At 48.3% G+C, this 22986-nt stretch overlaps 9 protein-coding genes and 2 non-coding genes across 11 annotated transcripts; 5 read left to right on the forward strand and 6 right to left on the reverse strand.

The window, feature by feature from the left end:
* Positions 1-29: 29 nt before the first annotated feature.
* Positions 30-3596, reverse strand: YALI1_C02332g (uncharacterized protein; the record flags this gene model as incomplete). Its single annotated transcript, XM_501336.3, has 1 exon — positions 30-3596. One exon carries the CDS (start codon positions 3594-3596, stop codon positions 30-32), a length of 3567 nt encoding a protein of 1188 aa, XP_501336.1.
* Positions 3597-7782: 4186 nt separating this feature from the next.
* On the forward strand, positions 7783-8274 carry YALI1_C02374g (uncharacterized protein; the record flags this gene model as incomplete). The annotated part of the gene is made up of 2 exons (XM_068282173.1): positions 7783-7805; positions 8025-8274. The coding sequence occupies 2 exons, from the start codon at positions 7783-7785 to the stop codon at positions 8272-8274; spliced, it is 273 nt and encodes a 90-aa protein (XP_068138274.1).
* Positions 8275-8319: 45 nt separating this feature from the next.
* YALI1_C02391g (uncharacterized protein) lies at positions 8320-9432 on the reverse strand (the record flags this gene model as incomplete). The annotated part of the gene is made up of 1 exon (XM_501337.3): positions 8320-9432. One exon carries the CDS (start codon positions 9430-9432, stop codon positions 8320-8322), a length of 1113 nt encoding a protein of 370 aa, XP_501337.1.
* A 1173-nt stretch (positions 9433-10605) lies between these two features.
* YALI1_C02402g (uncharacterized protein) lies at positions 10606-11916 on the forward strand (the record flags this gene model as incomplete). Its single annotated transcript, XM_501338.3, has 1 exon — positions 10606-11916. The coding sequence occupies one exon, from the start codon at positions 10606-10608 to the stop codon at positions 11914-11916; it is 1311 nt and encodes a 436-aa protein (XP_501338.3).
* A 357-nt stretch (positions 11917-12273) lies between these two features.
* YALI1_C02421g (uncharacterized protein) lies at positions 12274-12553 on the reverse strand (the record flags this gene model as incomplete). The annotated part of the gene is made up of 2 exons (XM_068282174.1): positions 12274-12478; positions 12522-12553. 2 exons carry the CDS (start codon positions 12551-12553, stop codon positions 12274-12276), a joined length of 237 nt encoding a protein of 78 aa, XP_068138275.1.
* A 132-nt stretch (positions 12554-12685) lies between these two features.
* YALI1_C02424g (uncharacterized protein) lies at positions 12686-12953 on the reverse strand (the record flags this gene model as incomplete). Its single annotated transcript, XM_068282175.1, has 2 exons — positions 12686-12802; positions 12849-12953. The coding sequence occupies 2 exons, from the start codon at positions 12951-12953 to the stop codon at positions 12686-12688; spliced, it is 222 nt and encodes a 73-aa protein (XP_068138276.1).
* Positions 12954-14489: 1536 nt separating this feature from the next.
* Positions 14490-15083, forward strand: YALI1_C02441g (uncharacterized protein; the record flags this gene model as incomplete). Its single annotated transcript, XM_501339.3, has 1 exon — positions 14490-15083. The coding sequence occupies one exon, from the start codon at positions 14490-14492 to the stop codon at positions 15081-15083; it is 594 nt and encodes a 197-aa protein (XP_501339.2).
* Positions 15084-18026: 2943 nt separating this feature from the next.
* On the reverse strand, positions 18027-19112 carry YALI1_C02487g (uncharacterized protein; the record flags this gene model as incomplete). Its single annotated transcript, XM_501340.3, has 1 exon — positions 18027-19112. The coding sequence occupies one exon, from the start codon at positions 19110-19112 to the stop codon at positions 18027-18029; it is 1086 nt and encodes a 361-aa protein (XP_501340.1).
* Positions 19113-21098: 1986 nt separating this feature from the next.
* Positions 21099-21169, forward strand: YALI1_C02507r. The gene has a single exon. It is a non-coding gene; the product is annotated as a tRNA-Gly (tRNA).
* Positions 21170-21173: 4 nt separating this feature from the next.
* On the forward strand, positions 21174-21292 carry YALI1_C02508r. The gene has a single exon (XR_002432087.3). It is a non-coding gene; the product is annotated as a 5S ribosomal RNA (ribosomal RNA).
* Positions 21293-21480: 188 nt separating this feature from the next.
* Positions 21481-22482, reverse strand: YALI1_C02521g (uncharacterized protein; the record flags this gene model as incomplete). Its single annotated transcript, XM_501341.3, has 1 exon — positions 21481-22482. The coding sequence occupies one exon, from the start codon at positions 22480-22482 to the stop codon at positions 21481-21483; it is 1002 nt and encodes a 333-aa protein (XP_501341.3).
* Positions 22483-22986: the final 504 nt, after the last annotated feature.

Genomic DNA, 22986 nt, shown 5'->3' on the forward strand with positions numbered 1-22986 from the left:
TATACATTAAATATTCTATATGCAAAAATCTAGACCGTGTTGAGATGGTCGTAAAGATAATAATTATGGGACCCGTACTGCTCACCAACAATCATCTTGACCTGGATCAGAATTCGGTCCATTCGGTCGTAAATCTTGTTGGCAATCGACAGGGCAGAAATGTACTGAAGACCATCCGAGGTTCGAAGACGCTCGTTGGAGACATCCACATGCTCGTTGACGGCTCCTTCAATAATGTCAGGCGAGGCTTGGGGGTTTCCGGGACTACCGGGGTCCTCCACACCCACCTCACTTTCGGTGGCCAAGCTGTAGAGCTGACCATCGAGCATCTGGACATGCTCCATCAGAAGATGAGCAGGAGTGATCTCGGGAAGACCGACACCTCGCTCCAGAGCAGATCCAGACATGTAGAGAATGGCAAAATAGTGAGACATTAGGTTTTGGTTTCGCCATCCAATACACTTGAGAACGTGCGGTAGCCAGAACGTTGGGTCCTTGAACCGCTTGAGAATTGTGTACAGGTGCAGATACAGCTCGACAACCTCGCCGAGCAGCGCAATAAGCTCCTTGTACACCGCGGCAGGCCAGGGACCCTGCATTTCGGGCTCGTACTTGAGAATCATGGTCGTTCGACGTGCGCCCATCAGCTTCATGATGATACCGTTGATGTGAGCTGCAATAGGATCAGCCTTGGCGTCCACCACGATTCGGGGATTGCGCATCTTCTCCGCGGCAAAGTGAGACACCTCACAAAAGAGGTTACCGGTCTCATGAATGACAGACGAGAGCATCTTTCGAACAGCCTTCTTACCGGTGTAAGGGTGAGGGAGGTACGAACAAATGGAACCAATGACAATACCACAGCAGACAGCAACAAATCGATGCCACGCAACAGTCCAACCCACGCCAATGCTGTAGGTAGAGATCTTCTGGCCATCGACCCACGAAATACCCACCACCAGAGTATGAGTGATAACCAACACAATGGTAGGGATGGGAGAACCAATGGGATGGAACTCACGGTAGAATTGCAGGGGAATGTAGACAATACCCATGGTGACTGCGTAGCCGTAGGAGTTACCATGACCTTTACCCGTACTAATGTACCATGCAACCATTGAGATGATTACCGCATAGAAGGTATGCAGAATACGGTTGATGATATTGTACAGGTTATCGACAGCCAGCTCGGCCACCGACAGGAAAGTCATTACAATGACCCAGTAAAGACGGTTAGTGTAGTACCAGTGGTGCGAGTGCTTGAACAGGGCGGGAAAAGAAGCAATGATGACGAAAATCGAGCCCTTAAGTGGAACCATGAACTTGGTCTGGATAAGATGATGGTAGGTAGATCGAATGAATCCACCCACAGAGTGACCAATGTGCTGTCCAGGAAGGGCGTCGGGATCACGAGTCTCGGCCATGGTGCTCTTGAGAGAGAAAGTGCTCTGCTCAGCCTCGGTCTCATTGCTGTACTTGGCATCACCAGCACCAGTGAAGACAGACATTCGGAACTTGCTCATCTGGACATAATTTCCGAGACCAGTAACAAAGTGGGGCTCGGGCTGCTTGTAGTCCATGTCGATCATCTGATCAACCATGAAGTCCAGGTTGTGTAGAATCTCCTGCAGGTAGCCGCAGTACAGAGAACCTTGAAGAACACGGGAAATGAGGACTCCAGCTTCGGCGCCAGTGAAGATGGTGTAGCGGTCAGCAATAAACTGATCTCGAACCACTTTGTACCGCTCGTAGACCTCCACCAGCTGAGCAGCCTGCTCCTTTTGCAGAGCAACTCGCTTCTTTCGCATCCAAGGAAGGAAGTAAGCGTAAGTTCGGAAGTGGTTGCAGGCATTGGTCCAGGAGACCATTGTATCGAGTAGCTCAGCCACAGAGTCTAGAACAGGACCAGAGATTCTGTCCAACGTCTCCATCACATGGTCCAGGTCAGCCATAGAGAACGGTGGATCGGAAGAAACAGCCTTGGAACCACCATCCTGCTCCTGAACCGAAGCTCGCTTCCACTCGTCTCGCAGGATACCAGCCATGGAGTGCTGGGTCTCAAAAGCACCTACGGGAGCATAGTCCTTCGGTTTCTTGGACTTCTTGTCTGGCTTGGTATTGTCGGTACCAATTGCAAAACTGAGCTGGCGCTCCAGAGTCTGTGTGTCACCCTTGTGGTACTCCAGCACAGCATGTCGCAGGTTTTCCATCGAGTCATAGAACATGCTGAAACCGCTCATCATGGACGCAAGACGAGAGACGGTGATCTTTGCACTAGGGTAGTGGGCCAAAGAGTACCGCGTGATAGTGACTTCCATGGGCATAGAAGACTCCATGGCCGACAACACAGGGAAGAGACCCCGGATCTTGAGAATAAGACCCTCGATGGTGTTGAACTTCAGCCACTCGGTCTCATTGGAAGGTCGGGTCTCGGCCACAAACTTGCGCTGAAATTTGATCAAAGAACTGAGCAGCATGTACTCCTTCTTGATCATGTCCATGTACTGGTGAGAGGAGGTGACGGGGCAAATGACAATTGCGACAAACATATTGAGCGCAAGAGCCAGACCCATGGGCTTCATCATACCGGTTCCCACCTCTTTGGCATCGAACCAGGGGGTGTGAACTGACGAAACAAGAGACACACAGGCAGCAATCATGCCCGTGATGGCTCCAGGGATGTACACGGGGTGCTTGAACTTGAAGTAGAAGTGGATGCATCCAGTTACTCCTAGCCAGAAGGCGTAGATAGCAGACGTGCTGCCCTTCATGTAGATACCTCGACTGGCATGCTCATTGAGACAAGTCATAAGCTCTGTTTTGCTGAGATCAGCGCTACAGAGGCCTCTGTTTACAACGTCCTGCATAAAGTCGGTTACTGTCCATCGGTCGTAGAAATACGTGTTGCTAATTCGCATGGGGACAATGTTGGCGCAGACCCATCCCGTCATGATGAAGAACATGAGCAGGACGTTGATCACAAACGCCGAGATGATGGACAGCTGGCCCGAAGGCATGACAATAGACATGACGAGGCCGAGGTAGCACGAGGGACCCAGCCACCGCGCCGACTTGTGTACCACCATCAGAATGATGATGGTGAAAGAGACGATCCAGTCACGCAGAATGACAATGAAGCCATCGAGATTGAGATGATCCGTGAACCACCACGGATGAAAGAATCGCCAGAAGAAGTGGTGTTGTGGAGGACCGGGTGCTCGGTTGGGGAAGGACCGTTTTGTGTTGTTGAGCATCTCGCGTCGCGGGGTGGGATCGTCGACAGTTCTGTGACGTCGGGGTCGAATCGAGAAGAAGTCCTCGCTGATTCTGCGTGCTAGAGATCGAGGCTGTTGTGGGAGCTTGTTGTCGCCTTCTTCGGGAGATGCCGATTCGCCCTTTTCCATCTCGTAACTATCATCCTCACCATAATACTGTTGTGGCTGGTGATGGTGGTCCTGGTCGTGGTGGTCCTGGGGGACATGGCTGTCGGCAGGCTGTGTTTCTTGGACGGCATGGTCCTGGGGGTTGTGGTCGAGCTCGAAATCAAACTCTTCTTTTTCTTGACCTGGGTCTGGAACGTGGCCCGGTGTAGTCATCTGGGTTAGTATAAGGTAGGGAGGTCAAGAGCGGACAATACCGGATCCAAATGGTAGTCAGCTGGATCGAGATGGTCCAAGATATACTAGTTATCTGGATACGGTCAGTTCCATTGTCTGGAAAGCAAGTAGACCAGTGCAAGTGATGCTTTCGTGGTGGCTGTGGGGTAATGGCAAAGGCGGAAGTTGGGTATCTCCTGGTTCCAGCTTCGAACATGTCTTCTTAACCATTCTCCACAACAAAAAGTCTGCGGCTCAGAGAACAAACGCACCCAACCTGTCAGACCCTGCAGAGACGTTGATGCTGTTGATGATGTCGCAGTCACAGATGTCGATGTCGCAGTCGCTCGCAGTCGAGTTGATGATGTCGCAGTCGCAGTCGCAGTCGCAGTCGCAGATGTCGCTTCTGTGTCGTACAACTATTGTCGTGCCACTTGTATCACTCAGGTTTGTGTCCACCACAGTCTGTATCGTACTCCAGTCCGCCGTCTCCGTGCACCACCTGATCCACCATCGCACTAATGCAGACGGCTGTACGTCACTGTCATCGCCGTAGCTCCACCGCACCCTGGCTTCTCGCCGCTGTACATTCGACTCACCGATATCCTTGAGGTTGAAGATGATGTCGGCCCTCAATGTTATATCCGACGGTATATATCACTCGGTTTGACTTTGCCAATCCTATAGCACCAGCTTTATTCATATTTCCACCTTGTGCACTTTAGACTCTCCCGCCAAAAGTTAGCTTGTAAGCTTCATGGTGCAGCCTCTGAAAGTCTCTCAGATCTGCATCCGAAAAAAGCGGAGGAGCCAACAACGTCATACTAGACCAGACTAGGATTGGCGGTTGGCGGTTGGTGGTTGGTGGTTGGTGAATGTGGATACACAAGCCACGGAGTTATGGTTGTGGGAGGGACAGTAGCCGGTGTAGCAGCTGCTGTGGGCTCACCGAGCTCGCACTCTACCATGCTCACTCTACAATGGTCACTCTACAACGCTCACTCTACAACGCTCACTCTATCACACCGAGACTTGCCTGCACCACTGTTGACTCCCGAAGCAAACTCCATCACCGGAAATGACACCGCGCTTGCACTGCGCCCGCCCCGCTCTCCTTACATATCTTGAGCATGCTTACTACGAGTCGCCAGAAGAGCATGGTTGGTCCTGCCCACCGCTGCTATCAAGGTTTTCGCACTGTAAATAACGGCACGTAAAATCCCACAAACCGTATACGAAGAAGAGCTAAGCAGCAGCGGGACAGGTAGACAAGGCGACAAGTGAAACACGCGGAGTCAGCTGAGACCCGTTGGGTTGGGGTGTGGGGAGCCCCGCTGTGTCCGTATCTTGTCTGCGATGGGCCCGGGCGTTAGTCAGCAGACCAGAGGACCCTGTCCTGTCATTACTTCTCCTCTTGGGGCTAATTGGCGACTATCATGGCAATCCACGCAGAGAGTTTGCTTAGTAAAGGGAGAGGCTAATGGCGGGGTTGGGGGGACAAGAAATTGGGGGTTGGGAAAAGGCGGACTGGGTCATGGAACCCGTGGCGTGGTCATTGTTGTGGGTTCCTCCCAACTCATCTATAAGTAGGGCCATTCTCGTCTCGTCAATGGCACTGCCACCTGCACCGGTTGGTATTCGCACCGACCGGAATTAAACACTACATGTACCATCTATTAAACACATTTTCCACTGTGACAACGTTGAAGCTTATTGTCCGTCTGCCAGGCCAGGCTGTATGGTAATGCCGCAAGGGGATAAAAGTAGACAGCAAGACTTGGAGAGCTGGACCAGAGGTGGCCAGAAAAACACAAAAAAAACAGACACTAGCGGAAGCCCGACGTGTGTAGATCGCCACATCCTCTTCTATTGATAGTCTCCATGATATAACGACCGTTTTCATGACCCCTCTTCAGCCCTTTTGGGAGCAAGCTCGAGCTACCTTTAGCAGAATCGCCTTTCCCTCCCATCATTACAAAACGTGCTGCTTGCTGCCGTCTAATTAATAGACATTGTCTCATATGTCCTGTAGGGCGAAGTGAGATGAGTAGGAGTAGGAGTAGGAGTGATAAGTGATTGAGTGATACGTGATGGAGTACTTGTCCGGTGCTTGTCCGGTACAATACTTGTACCAATACTGTACAGTACTCGCACTGCACTCACTGTAAACGTCCAGGTCCCACGGGCTGACGTATCCATTACTTTTGAGTGACGGGTATTCCTTGTCATTGACCCATTATTCGCTTCCTGCTGCCGTTGGTTGGCGGCAAACGGTGCATCTAGCAAAAGTACAGCTACAGTACAGCTACAGTACAGCTGCTGCTCATAGCATATGATTGTATGAGTACAGTATGTACAGTAGATTGGAAACGCTACAAGTGCAGGGTTTTGATTTATAATTTAATTATTATTATTATTATTATTATTATTATATTACATTGGCAGCACGGAAGAGTAGTCCGCACAATTACTTGTAGAGAAAATGGGACTCGTAGCTGCTCATTCGTAAGTGTTCACCCAAGTGTTCACCCAAGTGTTCACCCAAGTACAGTACTCACTCGTAACCACACCTCCCTCTGAGCCTCGACCCCTTTCAACCTCACACAACCACAACCCGATTCCACACCATGCTATTATAATTCCGGAACCTTTTCTCTGGCCAAGGAGTCGTAAAAAGTGTGGCTTAGTAACGGCTGATGGTGCCAAGATTCCATCAAAATTTACACCATCAAGATTTCTCGGATTTTCGCCTCTCACCACGGGTATTGCTTTTTTGTCCCTATCAGAGTTTGAGAGTTAATGTTGAAAAATGGACGAAAAACGGAGAACCGAGAAAAGGGGCTAGTAGAGGATGAAAAGGAAACCGGAGGGGGTTTTAGCAGCCCAACGGAAGCCCTATTTCGCTCAAAACCCGCTCAAATCCGCTCAAAGAACGCTCCGTTACACGCCCCAGGCTCTCTCTCCCAGAAGACAATGACCCATTTGCATCTGCATCAGTTTTAATCTAAATACTGCCAGCCAGTCGATGAGCAAAGTCTCTGTCACCAAAGACCAAAGGCCAAAGACCAACAAAGTAAACACGAAAAAGCGAATGCCAACCAAAGTAAATGACAAATCATGATTTATGTCACGTGACCCGGGGGGAGGGAGTTCGTGGACGACTGTCACTCACATGAGATTTTGGCCCATCTGTTAGACCCAACTGAAACCAGAACAATACTTGTACATAACATACCACCACTAATGTCGGACATGGTAGAGCCGCTAATTAACAGCTATTAAACCCGTTTATCTCCGCAAGTCCGCGATATATACACGCCATTCCGAAGTCCTCGAATAACCCGGAACTCCGCTGTTTCACTACCGCTCCTTGTAGTTAGCCCAAGGCAGATCTTCTATGTTTAGCAGCATTTTTCACTCTAGTCCTTACCAGCTGGCTAGTGTCAGCTATTTTGGACTCATCACGAGGATCCATTAGCACCGACTAATTTAGTCGAAAGGGGACCTGATGAGCTATTAATTTTAGGGAAGGAGAGAAGGAAGGGTGATTCAAACGAGTGTTCAGCGAGTGTTCAACGGTGTTTCAGGAGGTTTGGTTTTTTGGGTGTGTTTTAATTGAGGATTTGTTAAGTATAAAAGTCAGCTGGGGGTTCATTCCAGGTGTTCCGTTAATAGTAGAAGGCCAAAAACATGTGAAATTGATAGCTAAACATCTTATTACCAACTAATTTGCAGCAATAAATATGCCTTTTCTACTCGGATGACGGGAGTTACTGCAAATCAAACATTTTTAATGCCCAATTATACTTGAAACTTTGTGAATGTCTGGGATAAGCTTGGAGTAATTCTAAGGAAACTTGTCGAGTCGTCTCCAGCTGACCTGGAAGTGAACGTCACGCTGTCATGCAATGTCTCATTGTGACCGCGAAAGAATAAAAACAACAATTGCAAGATACAACATATAGATTTACTTGTCCAAGAGCTCGAAAATACCAGAGAGCGCAGAATGTCTAGGTTCTACTGAAGTACCTTGTACGGTATGTACAGTAGTGATAAGGAAACCAATCTGTATGGAGAAGCCATTCAGGAGTGATACAAAGAGACAAAAAGACCGATGATCTGCATATCAATGGTCCCGTGATCACGGGTGCAAACCAGTACCCTCCTCACCACAGACTACTCAAAGATGTGGTCTGCTCCGAAACGGTGGTCTGCTCCGAAACGGAGGCTTCAAAAACACCAATTTGTAGGCTCAAACTGATGGCCTCGGTGAGCTGAATCTCATGATGCCATTTTTTTCCACTGTAGCGTCAGTGTCGGGAGAGTTGTGTAGAAAAAAAGCAGATCGTTGAAATTAAGGTGGAAATCAACAAAAGGTTCAACTAAATCCAATATATCAACAAAACCCAACTAACATCATATTTCGAGGCAAGAAAGCAGGACGAGTGATAACAACGACAGTAGAAGAACCGCTCAAGTCAGAACGACACATTGTTCGCTAAAACTCAACGTTGGACGGCTCAAAGAGTGCACTAAAACGAATCCCGACATCCCAGGACAGTCACAAGTGCACCAGTACGCTTGCACAAGAATTCGAAACATCACTCATTATCATCAAGTATATACAAAAAGAGTTGTAGCCAATTACTGGCTCACAACGTTGTTAAGCCATTTGTAGGCCCACAGCCCACCGCAGCCGTTTGCCACGCTCGTGACGGCTCGATTACTGCTTACCAACCCGGTGGCATTCCTCCAAAAACCACCCAACCTGCTCGGGGTCCATCATAGGCTGAGTACCGTGACCAAAGTTGATAATGTAATTCTGCTTTCCACCTCCAAAGCCGGCAATCATCTCCTCGACCTTCTTGGTGATCATTTCTCGGGATCCGTAGATGACGCCGGGGTCCAGGTTACCCTGCAGAGTGACTCGTCGGTCTCCCACGACCTTAACGGCCTCGGCGGGGTCCCAGGACGAGTCCAGCGAGATTACGTCGTAGCCTAGATCACAGCATGCGTCCAGAGCGTACCACGAGTTTCGAGGGAAGAAGACCATAGGAACATCGTGTTCCTTGCGGTCGTACTCATCTCCAGCAAGCTCCTTGACACGGGCAGGCACCTTGTCTCGGATCTGCTTGACGTAAGGAAGCGAGTAGAGCTTGAACTCGGCGGGGGTAAGCTCACCACCGGTGCTCTCAAACACCTGTAGAAGCTGGGCGCCTGCAATCACCTGATGAGCCAGGTAGTCCACAGCGACATCGGTGATTCGCTGCAGGACCTCGTGGCATTCCTCGGGGTACTTGTACAGCCACTCCTTGGTCCACTTGTGCATTCGGGACGATCCGCCCTCCAGCATGTAAGCCAGCAGAGTGAAGGGAGCACCCACAAAGCCAAACAGGGGGACTCGTCCGTCGAGCTGATGACGTGTCAGAGTGATGGCGTCCAGTGACCATCCGAGGCAGTCCTTAATGACCACCTCACTGCTCTTCTTCAGTCTTTTGATGTCCTCAGGAGTTCGGAGAGGCTCGGGGAAGTGGGGGCCCACCTTGTCCACCATTTCGACCGTCATTCCGAGAGCCTGGGGGATCACCAGGATGTCGTTGAAGATGATGGCCACGTCAATGAGCCCGGGGAAGTGCTCAATGGGCTGAATTGTAATCTCAGCGGCGATCTTGGGGTCTCGACAGGTCTCGAAAAAATCTCGCTTACCTTTGACAACATGGTACTCGGGGAGATATCGACCAGCCTGACGCATCATCCACACGGGAGGCCGCTCAACTTTTTCGCCGCGGGCAGCTCGCAGAATCAGATCGTTTTTCAAGGCAGGAAACTTGGTCATTGTGATGTTTGGTAGTGGTGATAAGTGGTGGTGGGATCAAGGTTGTTTTAACCTGTTAGTCTCCAGGGTTAGGGTGCAGTGGGGACGTAAAAGGTCAGGGATAGTTTGCGAAGGGGAGGAGTTAGAGTGGATTTATGGGTATCAACTTGATCAAGCAAGCCGTGTGATTCTCGTACCAGTCTTATTTTACCAATATATCCATTATTCTACTCGTTTGTAAAAGCCGTTCTGAAGCAACTTTTGAAATAGCCTTCGAACTGGGTAAGGGGTGGAGCCTGAGATCTTCACATGCGGCGGTGAATCCAGTGGAGATGTTGCAAGTGGCTAGCCTGAGCGGGGACGCACGTGACATGCTGGCTACGAGACGAATTTATTAACTAATATGTCTCTCCTCGTCACGTCACGTGACCCGCCCCGTGGCTGTCTACATCTCCTTCTCTTCCGATCAATGCTGCAGCTCCAAGGTTCACCGATCGGGGTTTGATGAGAGATGCAGCATCTGTTGGAGATCAGTCATGTGACTCGGGGATTGTATTGGATTAGTCAGCTAGAACAGTGGGGTCACGTGGAGTATTGGATTGGTGCTTGTGATATCCGTGATGGTGCTACACTACAGTATGTCCTGTACTTGTAGTTACTTGTACATACTAAGAGGTATGGAACTTTTCAGGTTATGAGTGACAAATGAGACCAACTGGTTATGACATGGACATAATGTGATAGGGTGTGTCAATAGTACCTAAATGAGACCCTCTAATTGTCTCTTTCCCTGGTCGGGTTTTATGATGATCCAGATAGTTCTTCAAGCTAAGTGTATGTTCCAACAGAATTGTCGCTAATTTGTTAGTTATAGTTGATAAATAATAGATAATTGTAATCGGTAAAAATAGCTCATTTTTTTCGGCGAAAAGTCATGAAAATGGAATTGGAGCTATTTGAGTGAGTTTGGGAACACATAAAACCACTTTAATAAGGCAGAAAAATGCTTCCAACATGTTTTTATGAACCCACATCTATGTCCATTGCCACTATGAATTGCTACATATCCAGCCCTAACCCATGCATAAAAGTCTAAAAAAATATCTGCAAGTGTGACCAAAGGGTATCATACAAAAATATTAGAGGAGCGCACAACTTGACGTACAACCAACTACACTGATACTAAGAAAGACAATGAGTGTAAACAACCATCTAGGAGACCAGATCGACGCGCAGGCATCGCACGACCAGGATAACCAGAACGACATCTACATTGACGAATCTGAAATCGCCGATGTTGTTCCCGATTCCAACGAGCCTGAGCCCGAAGAGGACGATGACGATATGGAGGGTCTCGACGAGGGCATGGAGGACGACGGAGAGCAGGGCGAGGGCGAGGAGCGAATCGAGGTTGATATGCGAAACAATGCCGTGGCCTGGTTCGACAAACATGAGGACTCTGTGTTCCGAGTGATTGCACACCCCTCGGTGCCTCTGGTTGTGTCTGGAGGTGGCGACAACTGTGGATACATGTGGACCAGCAATTCCAACGAACCAAAGCTGGTGACCAAACTGGACGGTCACAAGGAGAGTGTGACCGATGGAGGCTTCACTGCCGACGGTACTTTTCTGGTGACTTCAGATATGGCTGGATGTGTCAAGTTGTTCCACGGCACTAACAAGTTCCAAAAATGGACCGAAATTGACTCGATCCAGGAGGTTGAGGAAGTCGTGTGGACCAAGGTGCATCCCGAGCAGAACATTGTGGCCTTTGGAGCCACCGACGGCTCCGTTTGGGTCTACTCCATTGAGGACACTGGCTTCGTGTCCATGACTGTGCTGAACGGTCACTCTGGCTGCTGCACTGTTGGCACCTGGGTTCTGGCCGACGACAAGGACTCTCTGACTCTTGTTACCGGCTCAGACGACGGATCCATCGTCAACTGGAATGTCTACAACTCCGTGGCCAACTACACTCTTTCTGCCACTCTGTTCAAGGGCCCCGACGTCTGGGTGTCCATGGCCGAGGACCCTACCAAGAAGACTTTGGCCGCTGGAGCTGCCGACGGCAAACTCGTATTGTTCAAGATTGACGGAGGTCAGCTCATTGAGACCATCAACACTTGCTCTACCAAGATGGAGGACGGAGAGCGGTCTGTGGAGGCTCTGTCCTGGTGCAAGAGCATGAAACTGCTGGCCGCTGGAACCACTTCTGGTCAGATTATGCTCTACGACACAAACACCTGGCGTCTGCGAAAGATCCTCGTCATGGGAGACGCCGTCACCTGGCTGCAGTTTATCGAGGATACTCCCGTGCTGGTGGCTGGTGCTATGGACGGAGTTATTCGACGATTCGACGCTCGAAACGGTGACGAGATGTGGGTTGGACGAGGACATAACATGGGTGTCTTGGATATGGCTGTTACTAGCCAGGGTAAGCTGGTTACTGCGGGTGACGAGGGTGTTTGTTTGGTTTTTGACGAGACCAGCGAGAGTCTCCCTTAGACAAGAGCGAGATGAGTGAACCGCGACTGCAAATAGCGACAGCTAACAGCGAACAGCGAACGAATTTCTGCTGTAGGAGTCAATTGACCGCTACAAATTGATCAGTTGGCATGTGTTGATAACATCTGCTACAGTCAACCGTGTACACCAATCAAAAACTCCAGCACTCGGAACTCGTCAAGAGCCGTGCATTAATAGCTTGGAAAAGCTTTCCTATAGATGAATTAACTATGATACAACAGTGTCCAGCGTAGGACGAATGACGATATATATACTAGGAGGAGCACACACATACTACGCTGAAGGTATATCACGGGGTATTGGAGTAGGATATTGGATCGAAGTCACGTGAGTTATTTAGGTCACATGACAGTTGACGTAGAGGTCGCATGGCTGATATTGTTTCTTCTGGACATGTTCATGATTCTTGACTCGTTGACAATAGTAAGGCGAGATGGCTACCCGACTTCCCCCGTGGTGCTTATATAAGTCTACAAGAACATATCGTAGTAAAGCGAGGAACGTCATAGACATTCTCAATGATAATGGCGTACCTGTGTAGCTAGACCCCTACACCAAAGGGAACTTGCCAATTGCCGTTCCACAGTCCAAGGGAATTTGGGAAGTCTCTTGCCATTGTGTGAAGAGCTCGTGAAAGCAAACATGATGCCAGTCAGATAAGTCAGATACGCTCCAGGGCCCCACCCACAGTTGCCACCTTTCAACCTGGTGAATCAAGTTGCAATTCCCGCCTATCTGGTTTTACCACTTAGTGACAGTGTATCGGGTCTGACAGTTTGGAGCAACTAGGCCAAGTCCTCAAGCAGGACTCCAGAACCAACTCATCTCCTGAGTTTCTGGAGTTGTTTTCGACGACATGACGGGGCTGATAAAACTAGAACCACTCTAGCAGCTTCCTGAAGTGGTTCCACGCGTGACTGGTAAGACCTAGAAAGCTTCTGACAGTGACTTGACTCTGGTGGAAGTGTGTAGACGAGCAAAGAGCCTACCAAACAAATAACGTCGATGTTAGGCATGTTATGACCAAACGTGGCGAATTAGCTGGTCTGCAGTCTACAGTAACCTCAGTGCACAGCCGAGGAGATCATGTCTCGAAGGGTCAAGGAGAGTTTGACCTACTTGTACTGCTGAGACACAGATCGGGGAGTTAATAGTTCCAAGTCTACAAGTACATGTATCATCGCTGTGTTGGTACAATAGCGCTTTTAGTCAGAATAAAACTGTGTACGAGTATGTACAGTATTACTAAGCGTACGGCATGTACTTACTGTACGGTACTCTTACTAGAATCAGCACCCACTATACCATCATGTCTAACCACCAACTGCAAAACACCTCAACAACTTGTACAATTGAAAGCAACCCGACTCGTAACTACTTTAGATAAACCACTCAGCCAAAACCACTCCACTATGCCCGCCTCAACTTGTACATGCGTGTCTCATCTGCACGCTCCTTCTGTTCGAAAGCAACCACTGAAAACTGCATAAACGATTTATTGCTTGCCTTCGTCGGGTGGAGCGTTTCGCAGACCAAGCTAACCAAGCGGCTCACGTGGAGTCACATGATTATGAGACCACCATCCCCTGAGACCTTTTTCCACTGGATCTGAGGCATCGTTTCAGGCTTAACTTTGGGGACCAATTACGTTGCTGAGTTTGATTTTTTTTAACTCCGACAAGTCCGACAAGTGTCAGTGTGGATTGTGGGCGATGTAGACAACATGTTGCAATTCTGACTGGATAGAAAAGTTCCCTGGGCGCGGGGGATTCTGTCAGTACCATAATACTTCGCCTTCGCGGCCGCTAGCGTCACAAATGAGCTACACATGTCATCTGCATGCCAAGCGATGGGGTACATGATTGACGAGATACCTTTTGCGAAGATAGACCGATGGATAGACCCCTGGACTGGAGGAAATTCAGATTCGATTTTGCAACGGGCTCGGACGATCAACTTTGTGCACACTGAAGTTTTAGAGCGTTTTTCTTCACAGGTTTAAGCTGTGGTAACTACAGTACAAGTAGACACTATACAGACGATGCCTGGGACTTACAAGTACTAGAGGACAGCACTAGTGGGTTTGCCGGTGCTAAAACTGGGGGCGCAGAGGGAGAGGGAGAGAGAGAGAGAGAGGGGAGTGGTACCTCCAACTAGATATCAGCCCGAAATCACCACTTTTCTACCTCAATCACCTCAATCACCTCACCTCCATTTTTGATCAAAATACCGCAACCTTTCAAACAAGGTTTCTTTTGCTGCACTTTACCCGTGTGCCAGCCCCCTCCTTTGAGACTCAATCTCCAGACCCTTTCTGATCTCAGGTGCGACTTCCAGCCCACGCTATTGACTCGAGACACTTGTTCCACCGCTTGTTTTTGCCCCGAATACCGCATCCGAGCCCGCACTTGATCTGTACTGCTCTCTCATCGCATCTGTCATACGTCCACGCCTGCATCACCGTCCACAGACTGCATCACCAAAAGCCGGTCAAAAAGCCCGTCAAAAACCGCGAAAACCGCTGAAAACATCTCGCCTCACATAATTTCACCATGGGAAACTGTTGCTCTATGGAAAAGTCGTCTAAAAAGGGCCCAATTGTAGCCACGCCGGCCACGGAGACCCAGGAGCCGAAACACAACCCGTTCGTGATCAGCGACACGGACCTGGTGGCCACCCGATCGCCCTCAGTAGCGGCCCACTCACTGTGTGGCTCCAACAACATTGCTGCAGGAGAGGGATTCAGTGGACACCCTATTTTGGAGGAGGATGACGACGAAGAGCTGGTGGATCAACCAAGAGGCCGATCGACAGGCGTCCAGACCCATGTTCCGGGCGGACCTGCTCCCAGAATTTCGATTGCAGACGCCGACGGATCCCCCAGACCCGCAGAAACGGCAGAGAACCACCCCCATCACCATCTAGGCATGTCCGAACGACTTTCTGGTATCTTCCATAGAAAGTCGGTCGATGGAAGACCCCATTCGGGCTTGTTTAACGTGCCCAAGAAAAGCATGGACTCGGAGTACGACTCTGAGCCGGGAAATGACATGGCTCCCGTCATGCAGAGTATTGTGGTGGACACGGGAATCATGCCAGGCATTGGACAGGGATTGAAGGCGCAGAGCTCGAATCCGCAGAGATAGATGACGAGCGAGGTCCAGTATGAGTATTAGACCTCGCCCAAAGGTTGTCAGCAGGAATTGAGCTGTTCACAGCACACCTGAGTCACTTGGGACCCTTACTACAGAAAAGTACTGTTGACTGAGCTCCGTTTTCGTGACAGCCATGGCTCTGTGGGCTTGAGCTTTGATCTACGTTGGGAGCTCAGCCTTTGCTCAAGTCCTACATCAGAGGCCGGCATCACTTCGCTGAGGGTAAGATAAAGTAGATGATAATGTATTTGTATTTAATGGTGTTTACTTGTAGAGCTAGGGGGGAGCGACTTGGGCTGTACAGTCATCGTGGGAAACGGTCGTGATCTGTGAGAGCTGAGGACTAACTAGTGGTTGCTGAGAGCTGTTGATCTAGTGTTCACAGCTAGCACATTTAGGCCTGGACATAGTTCCATACAACTCCAAGGTAGTGCCAAATTCGTGTTCAATGCCGGTCCTCGTTGTCACATATGGTCCAGGTGCTAGCTCCATCATCGTATTCGATATGCTCTCTGACCAGAAACTGCTTTTGTAATGTCTTGGAGTTGAACATTGTTTTGCTGAGAGACATCCTATCACAATTGTTGAAAGCCATGGATCAATTCCGATTGTAAAACATGTACTCCTGAAACCGCATTCTCCAGCTCTCAGCCCCAGCGTCTCAGACCGACTATTCGGAGAGAACCACTACGGTACACAGTATTTTCAGTTGACCAATACCTGTCAGTCCAGATATACAATTCGGCTACGGGTTCATCCAAGAACTGCCCTTCTCAGTTTGTTCTTCAGCAGAGCGCTGGAAGACAGTGTACCCGGAGAAACCCGTCAGGTTCATCTCCACAGACGTTTCTAAATTGCCATGGGAGATTGTTGTTCAGCGATTATATACCCACCACCGTTGCAAGAGTAGACAGAACACACGCGTGACCTCTCCAGTTCAACTGATTGTCACTAACGCTTCGTTTGGCCGGACCTCTTATCTCTGAATTGCACCCCAGATCGAATCCTGGTCTGTCAATACTATAGATTTCGCACATGCTCAGTAATCTCTCGTATGTTTGTTTTCCCTCTGAGATACCAACCATATCCTGTAGATCCTTTGATTGACTGACAAAACCAGCTGAAGTTGTTTTCATTCGCTCCACTCTAACCACCTTGGCCCTCACAACGATAGCTTCTAGTTCTAGTCTGATTTCTCAGTTGGGCTTTTTTTTTCTCTCCAGAAACATTTTCCCGTTCAATTCAATGTTTCCGCTCAATCTCGACATCCGTCGGCACCGTTTCGTTCAGTTTATTGCATCTCATCGCACATCTTCAAATCCAGACGCGTCTGCTAATTAGTTTCGCGATGCAACTGTAAGTGGCAGTGTGACAAACTCAATCTATGTGGGGGACTACAATTTCAGACACTTGATGAAGGGGTGAAAACAGGACGAAATGTCAGAAAAAAGAAAATTATTGCTCTTGAAACTTCAAAATACCATTTTATTTTATCACAAGTACTTCCTTCGGCTTTTCAAACCCCCTCCAAAACGACCAAAATTCCCCAATCTCCCCCACATAACAACGATTTTACAGAAAAGATTATATATATTAATTATTATTTATGTCACACTGCTGAAGTACGTACTGTACAGTATGTACATACTTGACATGCGCGACCACGAAACAAAACTTGCTAGCAAGCACTGACTTTATCTTACAGTACATCTCAGTGGACAAGATTGTGGATGGGGTTTCTCTGAAATGCTCTTCACTCACTCGGTAGACTCCGTGTCAGAACGCGAGACAAGATCATCTGTGCTATATCCAGAGCGAGAGAAGAGGGTTTTTTGCCCGGACCGCTTGCTCTTCTCGTCAATCTGGACACTTGTTGGCTTCTTTACCCAAAGCATACCACACACTCAGAAGGATCTAATGCCTTTAAATCTCCCAAAGCTAGGCCGGATAGATGAACGTTGTGTTTTTTCCGATTATCGAGGCAGTAGCGAACGAACGAACGGTAAAATAATACCATCCTCTCCCTTAACACCCTTCACCAACGGGTTTTGTTCCTTCAACAGCTTCCAAACAACCTGATCTTGTTCTACATTTATTCCTACCGCCATAGTCCTAGCTTTCCGAGACCAGTAAAGCTCTGGAAATATTTCGAGCTGGACCAATTCCACACAGCCTCCATCATACTTGTCCTTCTCTGTATGACCATCTTAATTGCCAGATCCTTGCTCTGCTTCTGAAACAAAAAAATGCTTGTGGAGCTGTTGGTAGTTGTCACTAGGACACAGCTTTTCGTGCTCTTGTCTGAGCATTGAGACAGCTGAAAGCCTGGGGATCAAGCTGAGTTGTAAAGTGTCCTGTTGCTGGCTGATTCACCCAGCCCTACACCACAAGCGTTCGATCTACAAGTAGTTGCAATTCGACCAAACGTGCTTGGAACGTGTCAACATCCGGAAAAGTGTCGTTAATCGGTTTCGGGATTGAGCCAAAAAACAATATAATCGATCAGTAATGAAGTTGGGGTCCAGGTAGGCGAATGTGACTTTTGTTCAAGTACTTGTACAAGAATCAACAGTTTGGATCTTCATTTTTCGGACTCAAGCCCAACATGTCTCACACAGTTGACCCTGTATCTACCGTCTGTTTAGTCTCTCCAAAAAGAGACAAGAACAATCGACTCTACGAGATTAGGTCCCGATAATTTGGGATATAGACACGAAAGTTGTCAAAAATAAGACCACATCATGATCAACACAGCTTCTGCTTTCAAATGAAATGGCGCTCATTGCCTCGGCCTACAAGTACAGTATTGGTACGTTGCTCTCGGTCATGAGAGAATCATATATCAATGGATGGCCCAAATACGACATAACAAAAACAGATTGAGAGTTATAAAGAGATAAACCCGCAGAATCGGGAAAATCCGGCGAATCAACGCTAGTATCCATGACCATGTTGCAACCAAGGAGGAGTATAGGAAACTCTGCTGTGAGGTTGAGGTACATAGGGCACATGTGAGGGCACATGTGGTACATAGGACTTATGTGGTACATGGGACACATGGGAAACACCTCCTACTCCTCCTTTACCACCACTTCCTCCATTGCCATTACCATTGTTTTGGCCATTGTGTGTACCACCTCCATTGCCGTTGTTGTTACCATTGTATCCGCCATGGTTTCCATTGCCATTGCCATTACCGTTGTGGGTGCCTCCACCCTGGCCGTTGTTGTTACCATTGTAGCCTCCAACGTTTTGGTTTCCGTTGCCGTTTCCGTTTCCCATGCCGCCTCCGATGCCATCGTTCTTTCCGTTGAAACCGCCCTGGTTACCCTCTCCGTTGTCTTTGCCATTGTCCAGGCCAACATCGGGATTGACTGAATCAGGAAGGGAGGAGACGTGGGTGACTAAAGTCGTAAACGATGGCTCTGGCTTCAGCTCGGCTGTGGCCTTGATTGTGGCATTTACCTGGTTAAACCAAGCGTCCAGTTGATGCGAAATGTCTTCAATTCTAGTCGCACCTCTCAAGAGCTCCGGAGACGGGGTCGCTTGGTCCAAAACGAGACTCGTGAGGGGCCCGTACATCTCCAGAACAAACCCAACATCGTCCATAAGGTGGTCGACTGCTGCATCTCGGCGATCCAGACGGAGAGTAGCCGTTCCATTGCAGTCCTTGTTGGGTTCGAGTTGATCCTCAGAGCCCAACTCGATCTGACCATTCGGCCAGCCGTCAGGACTGAAAGTCAGATGAGCACAGGGGTTGATTTCGGCAATCACATCGGGGATTTGGTTCTGAATCGAGGAAACGGATGAAAAAAGATTGTCAACCGCGTCCTTAACTCCGACTACCTCATCAACGTGGTCGGCAATGTCGGAGTCGGACAGAGCATCCTGGGTGGCTTCAAGCAGCTTGCTGAGGTCTATAACATCTCCAATGGTGATGTCTGTAGCAGCTGCGGCCGGATTGTTGTCCGCAACAGTAGTAGTAGCCAGGAAAGCGAAGAGTAGGAAAGAGGTCCTCATTGTTGGTTTGGTAAGAGCACTCCTGGAATCTACATCAGTTTATATACTAGAATGGTGGATAGGCTAGAGCCCAGGAGTCAAACAGGAGTAAAAGATAGTTGATCTTGGCCATACTACTGTGCTGTACTTGATATTTCAAACTTCAATATGGACTAGTTAGCACAGTGGTGGTCAGTGGCTAGCAGCGCAGTGGCTAACTAGCCCAGAACATGTCCATGTTGAGTTGAAGCGGAGTCGGTTGAGTTGAAGAGGAGTGGAATGAAGCACGTCTTCTTTTTGTATTGGTTCCATTCAACAATCGTTAGCGCAACAAAATCTCTATCCAACAATCATGACAGACAGAGTCTGTTACTTGTAAAGGGGTCCTATCGACTAGACTTACTTCACCATGGACGGCTCTGAACTAGTAGAGAACCCTAGAATGCGGAATTATACAGGATCGTGATGCTTTCAAATATGAAGCGGACGGATGTGGAGCATGCCAGACACCACTCGAACTCATCAACAACGGACTGGCAACACCAGAGACCACAATGACTAAGCACTTGTTCGTGCAATGCCTCATCACATTCACCGTCTGGGACTTCTTGGAGACACCCTACTACCTGCAAACAATGTGCTACTTCTACACCAACCCCAACGACGTGGAGCGAGCGGAAACCACTCAGCCTGAGCCGAGACCACACACACCATACCTGTTTATGCCATATTGGAGATGGAACGGGCTCTCCGCAAAAAACCTCTGGATATGACTGATGAATCCAACCTTCAGACACACACAACACATCTCAACCATCATATATGGACAGTTTCAGGAGGATCCAGGACTGGCTAGACTCCGCAGGGCCGGGAGACTACTATGGTGCATTGGACACCGAACCTAGCTAATGCTGATGGAGGGGTAACATTGGCGGAATATTGGACGGACTCAACAAAAACAGATTGAAAACCACAAAAACACAAAAAAATATAAAAAATGATTTATAATACAATAACACCGCCACGGCCCGACACCTGGAAAACCACTAAAACACCATGACGAAAAACAACACTGAAAAACCCAACAAAATGCCCATGTTACCCTTCCCCACCCCCCAGTTGCCCCCCCCCATCCACTAACCCCTTAGAATCGCTTTCATCAACCGGGTGAAGTCGTCACAGCAACATATCATCAGGCAAGTCATCCTAAAGTGCGACATCTGGTATAGTATGTACTGTATTCTTCTCATATTCTATAGTGTTGTTTAATGTATGAATGTTATTATAAAAAACGATAGAATAAAAAAAGAAAAGAAAAGGGAAACCCACAAGTAATCAATGAGTGTTCCATTTGATAAGAATGAGGTATTATTCTGGTCTAAATAGACTCTCATACTGACTCGATATATAAAATACTGTGCTCGATATATAAAATTATGAGCGCACGAAGTACATCATCAGCAGTCTACATTGTAGGAGTAAGATCGATTCAGTTGAAGCCATGAAATCCTGTCAAAGTGCCCTAAAATTGTATGGAGGTATCTACCACTCAATTATTGAACTCGCAAAATCCCTATATATACTGCCCAACCACCCCAGATCTCTACAGCGTTTTCTCCATACCAAATTCACCATATCCAGACAACACAGCACCAACGATTCACAGTAAACCAATAACTATACACACTGAGTACTTACTTTTCTCAGTGAATATTCTCCAATTGGCATATTTAACGCCGGATGAAATAACCCCGGAAATAGCCGCTTGATTAGTCACCCGTGAACCTCTAGCAGTCCCGTCAGGACTTCATTAAATATCGGTATGCCAAGCCTGCTATCACGGACAAAGGGTTGCGGGGTAAGCCAGGATAAACCCCTGTATTCCATGTATTCTAATATACCTTTCTTCATAGTGACGGCAGTGACCATACCTTCGGTATTGCCACAGCGGCTGAGTCATCAGTTTGCTTAGTCACATGCCTGAGTTCTAAAATTTTGAAAAAAGACGCGCCGATGGTTTAGTGGTAAAATCCATCGTTGCCATCGATGGGCCCCCGGTTCGATTCCGGGTCGGCGCAGTTTGGTTACGGCCATATCCTGGTGAAAATACGGCTTCCCGTCCGATCAGCCATAGTCAAGCACCAGAGAGCCTAGTTAGTATTGTAGTGGGAGACCATACGAGAATCCTGGGTGCTGTAATCTTTTTTTCGCTCGTGAGCTGCTTTTTGCTCTGGGACGGTTTGAAGATACTTTGCTCTGGGACGGTTTGAAGATACACACTTTCGCATTGCGAAACACAGCTTTCATTATTACATACCGATAGTTCCTAGTGGTCTGAGTTTGAGATGACATCACGGCCAGGTTCGTAGAGTCAGCTTCTTGCACCTGGTTATGAACCCGCCTCCAACAACCACTGATCCGGAGTCTTTCCCGTCTTGGAGTTGTGCAACCACAGTTTCTGAAGTGTCTGCGAAACAGACCCATTGACGACCCAGAAACCGAATTGACCATTGCGAGTACCTCTCAGAATGTGCTGCTCGTGGACCTCTCTTTTGTAGACGATCATCGTTTCGGTCTCGAGATCAAAGACACGGGTCCGGTCTTGGATACATCCTACATACTTGAGACAGGCTCCTGTACCTTGCATGGGAAAGACCCCTAGAGATGGGCCAACGGACCAAGAGCACCTCCCCAGGAACACGTTGCCATGGAGACACTCGAGGTTGGTGTTCCAGTCGACCTCCACCCGAATTGACACTCCTCCAAACGAAAACCACAGTACTTCTCCAAACTGGAACACTCCACAGGTGGCCGGGTTGAAGTAGATGAAGGAGAGGATTTTGATGAGCCGTTTTTTAGCCAGGTCCACGATCAGCGCTTCAATGACGCCCTCTTCCGATGACACATGGATCACGGTGGTGCTCGGCAGAATCGCCACGTGCACAATCTGCTGATTGTGGAGATTGAACTCGAACGCTGAGTGCAGGTTTTTGTTGTGGACCAGAATGCACCGTCCAAACCGGTCGTGGCAGACGTAGAACCGCTTTCGGTGTCCGTAGTAAACTCTGTATCCCGTCCCCAGCGCCAGCAGGTTGCTCAGATGGTCGCGTTCCTGTTTCACCTCAACCACGCTACTGGGTTCTCTCCACGGGTACGAGGCGTCGAGAAAGTTGTTGCTTGTGAGACTGAAGCGCGGTATGACAAACTCCGCCGCCGGATAGGAATCTTCTTGGTCTCCAATGAGCAGTCGACCGTCTTCGAACAGCGGTTCAAAGTCGAGATTGAGGGTCGAGATGGACGAGGCCTTTTTAATCACTTGTTGAGGGAATCCCAAACATGGTATCAGGTTGGTGATCACGATGGGCGTCGGAGTCGTTAGTGAGTATCCCATGAGGTGCAAGTATGTACTTATAGCAAGTGTCCTAGTATAGAAGGGTGTAGCTGCTACTGTGGTACAAGTAAGAAGTAGGTGGGTGGGTATTAAGGGAAACACTATGGCATCGGTATATAAAGGAAGAGCCCAGAACAGAAGAGGGGAGGGAATATGTTTTTTAAAAAAAATGATAAAATATAAAATATATCACTAAAATGTTGTATTATATAATACAAAATATTTTACTGTATTTACATAATGTCAAATATTTACTGTATTTACATAATGGTCAAATATTTACTGTATTACATAATACCAAATATTTATTGTATTACCAATCCATCTATTGTCATCTAGAGACAACTTCAACTCTCGTTATTAGATGAAATTAGTTCACCCACCAACCATTCCTTCTGTAGTAACATGACATAAAAAACGGTGTTGTATTGTACAGTGTTGTATTGTACAGTGCTGTAGTGTATGGTGCTGTAGTGTATGGTGCTGTAGTGTACTGCTCTGTAC

Source organism: Yarrowia lipolytica, chromosome 1C (genome assembly GCF_001761485.1).
Source record: "Yarrowia lipolytica chromosome 1C, complete sequence".
NCBI lineage: Eukaryota > Fungi > Ascomycota > Dipodascomycetes > Dipodascales > Yarrowia > Yarrowia lipolytica.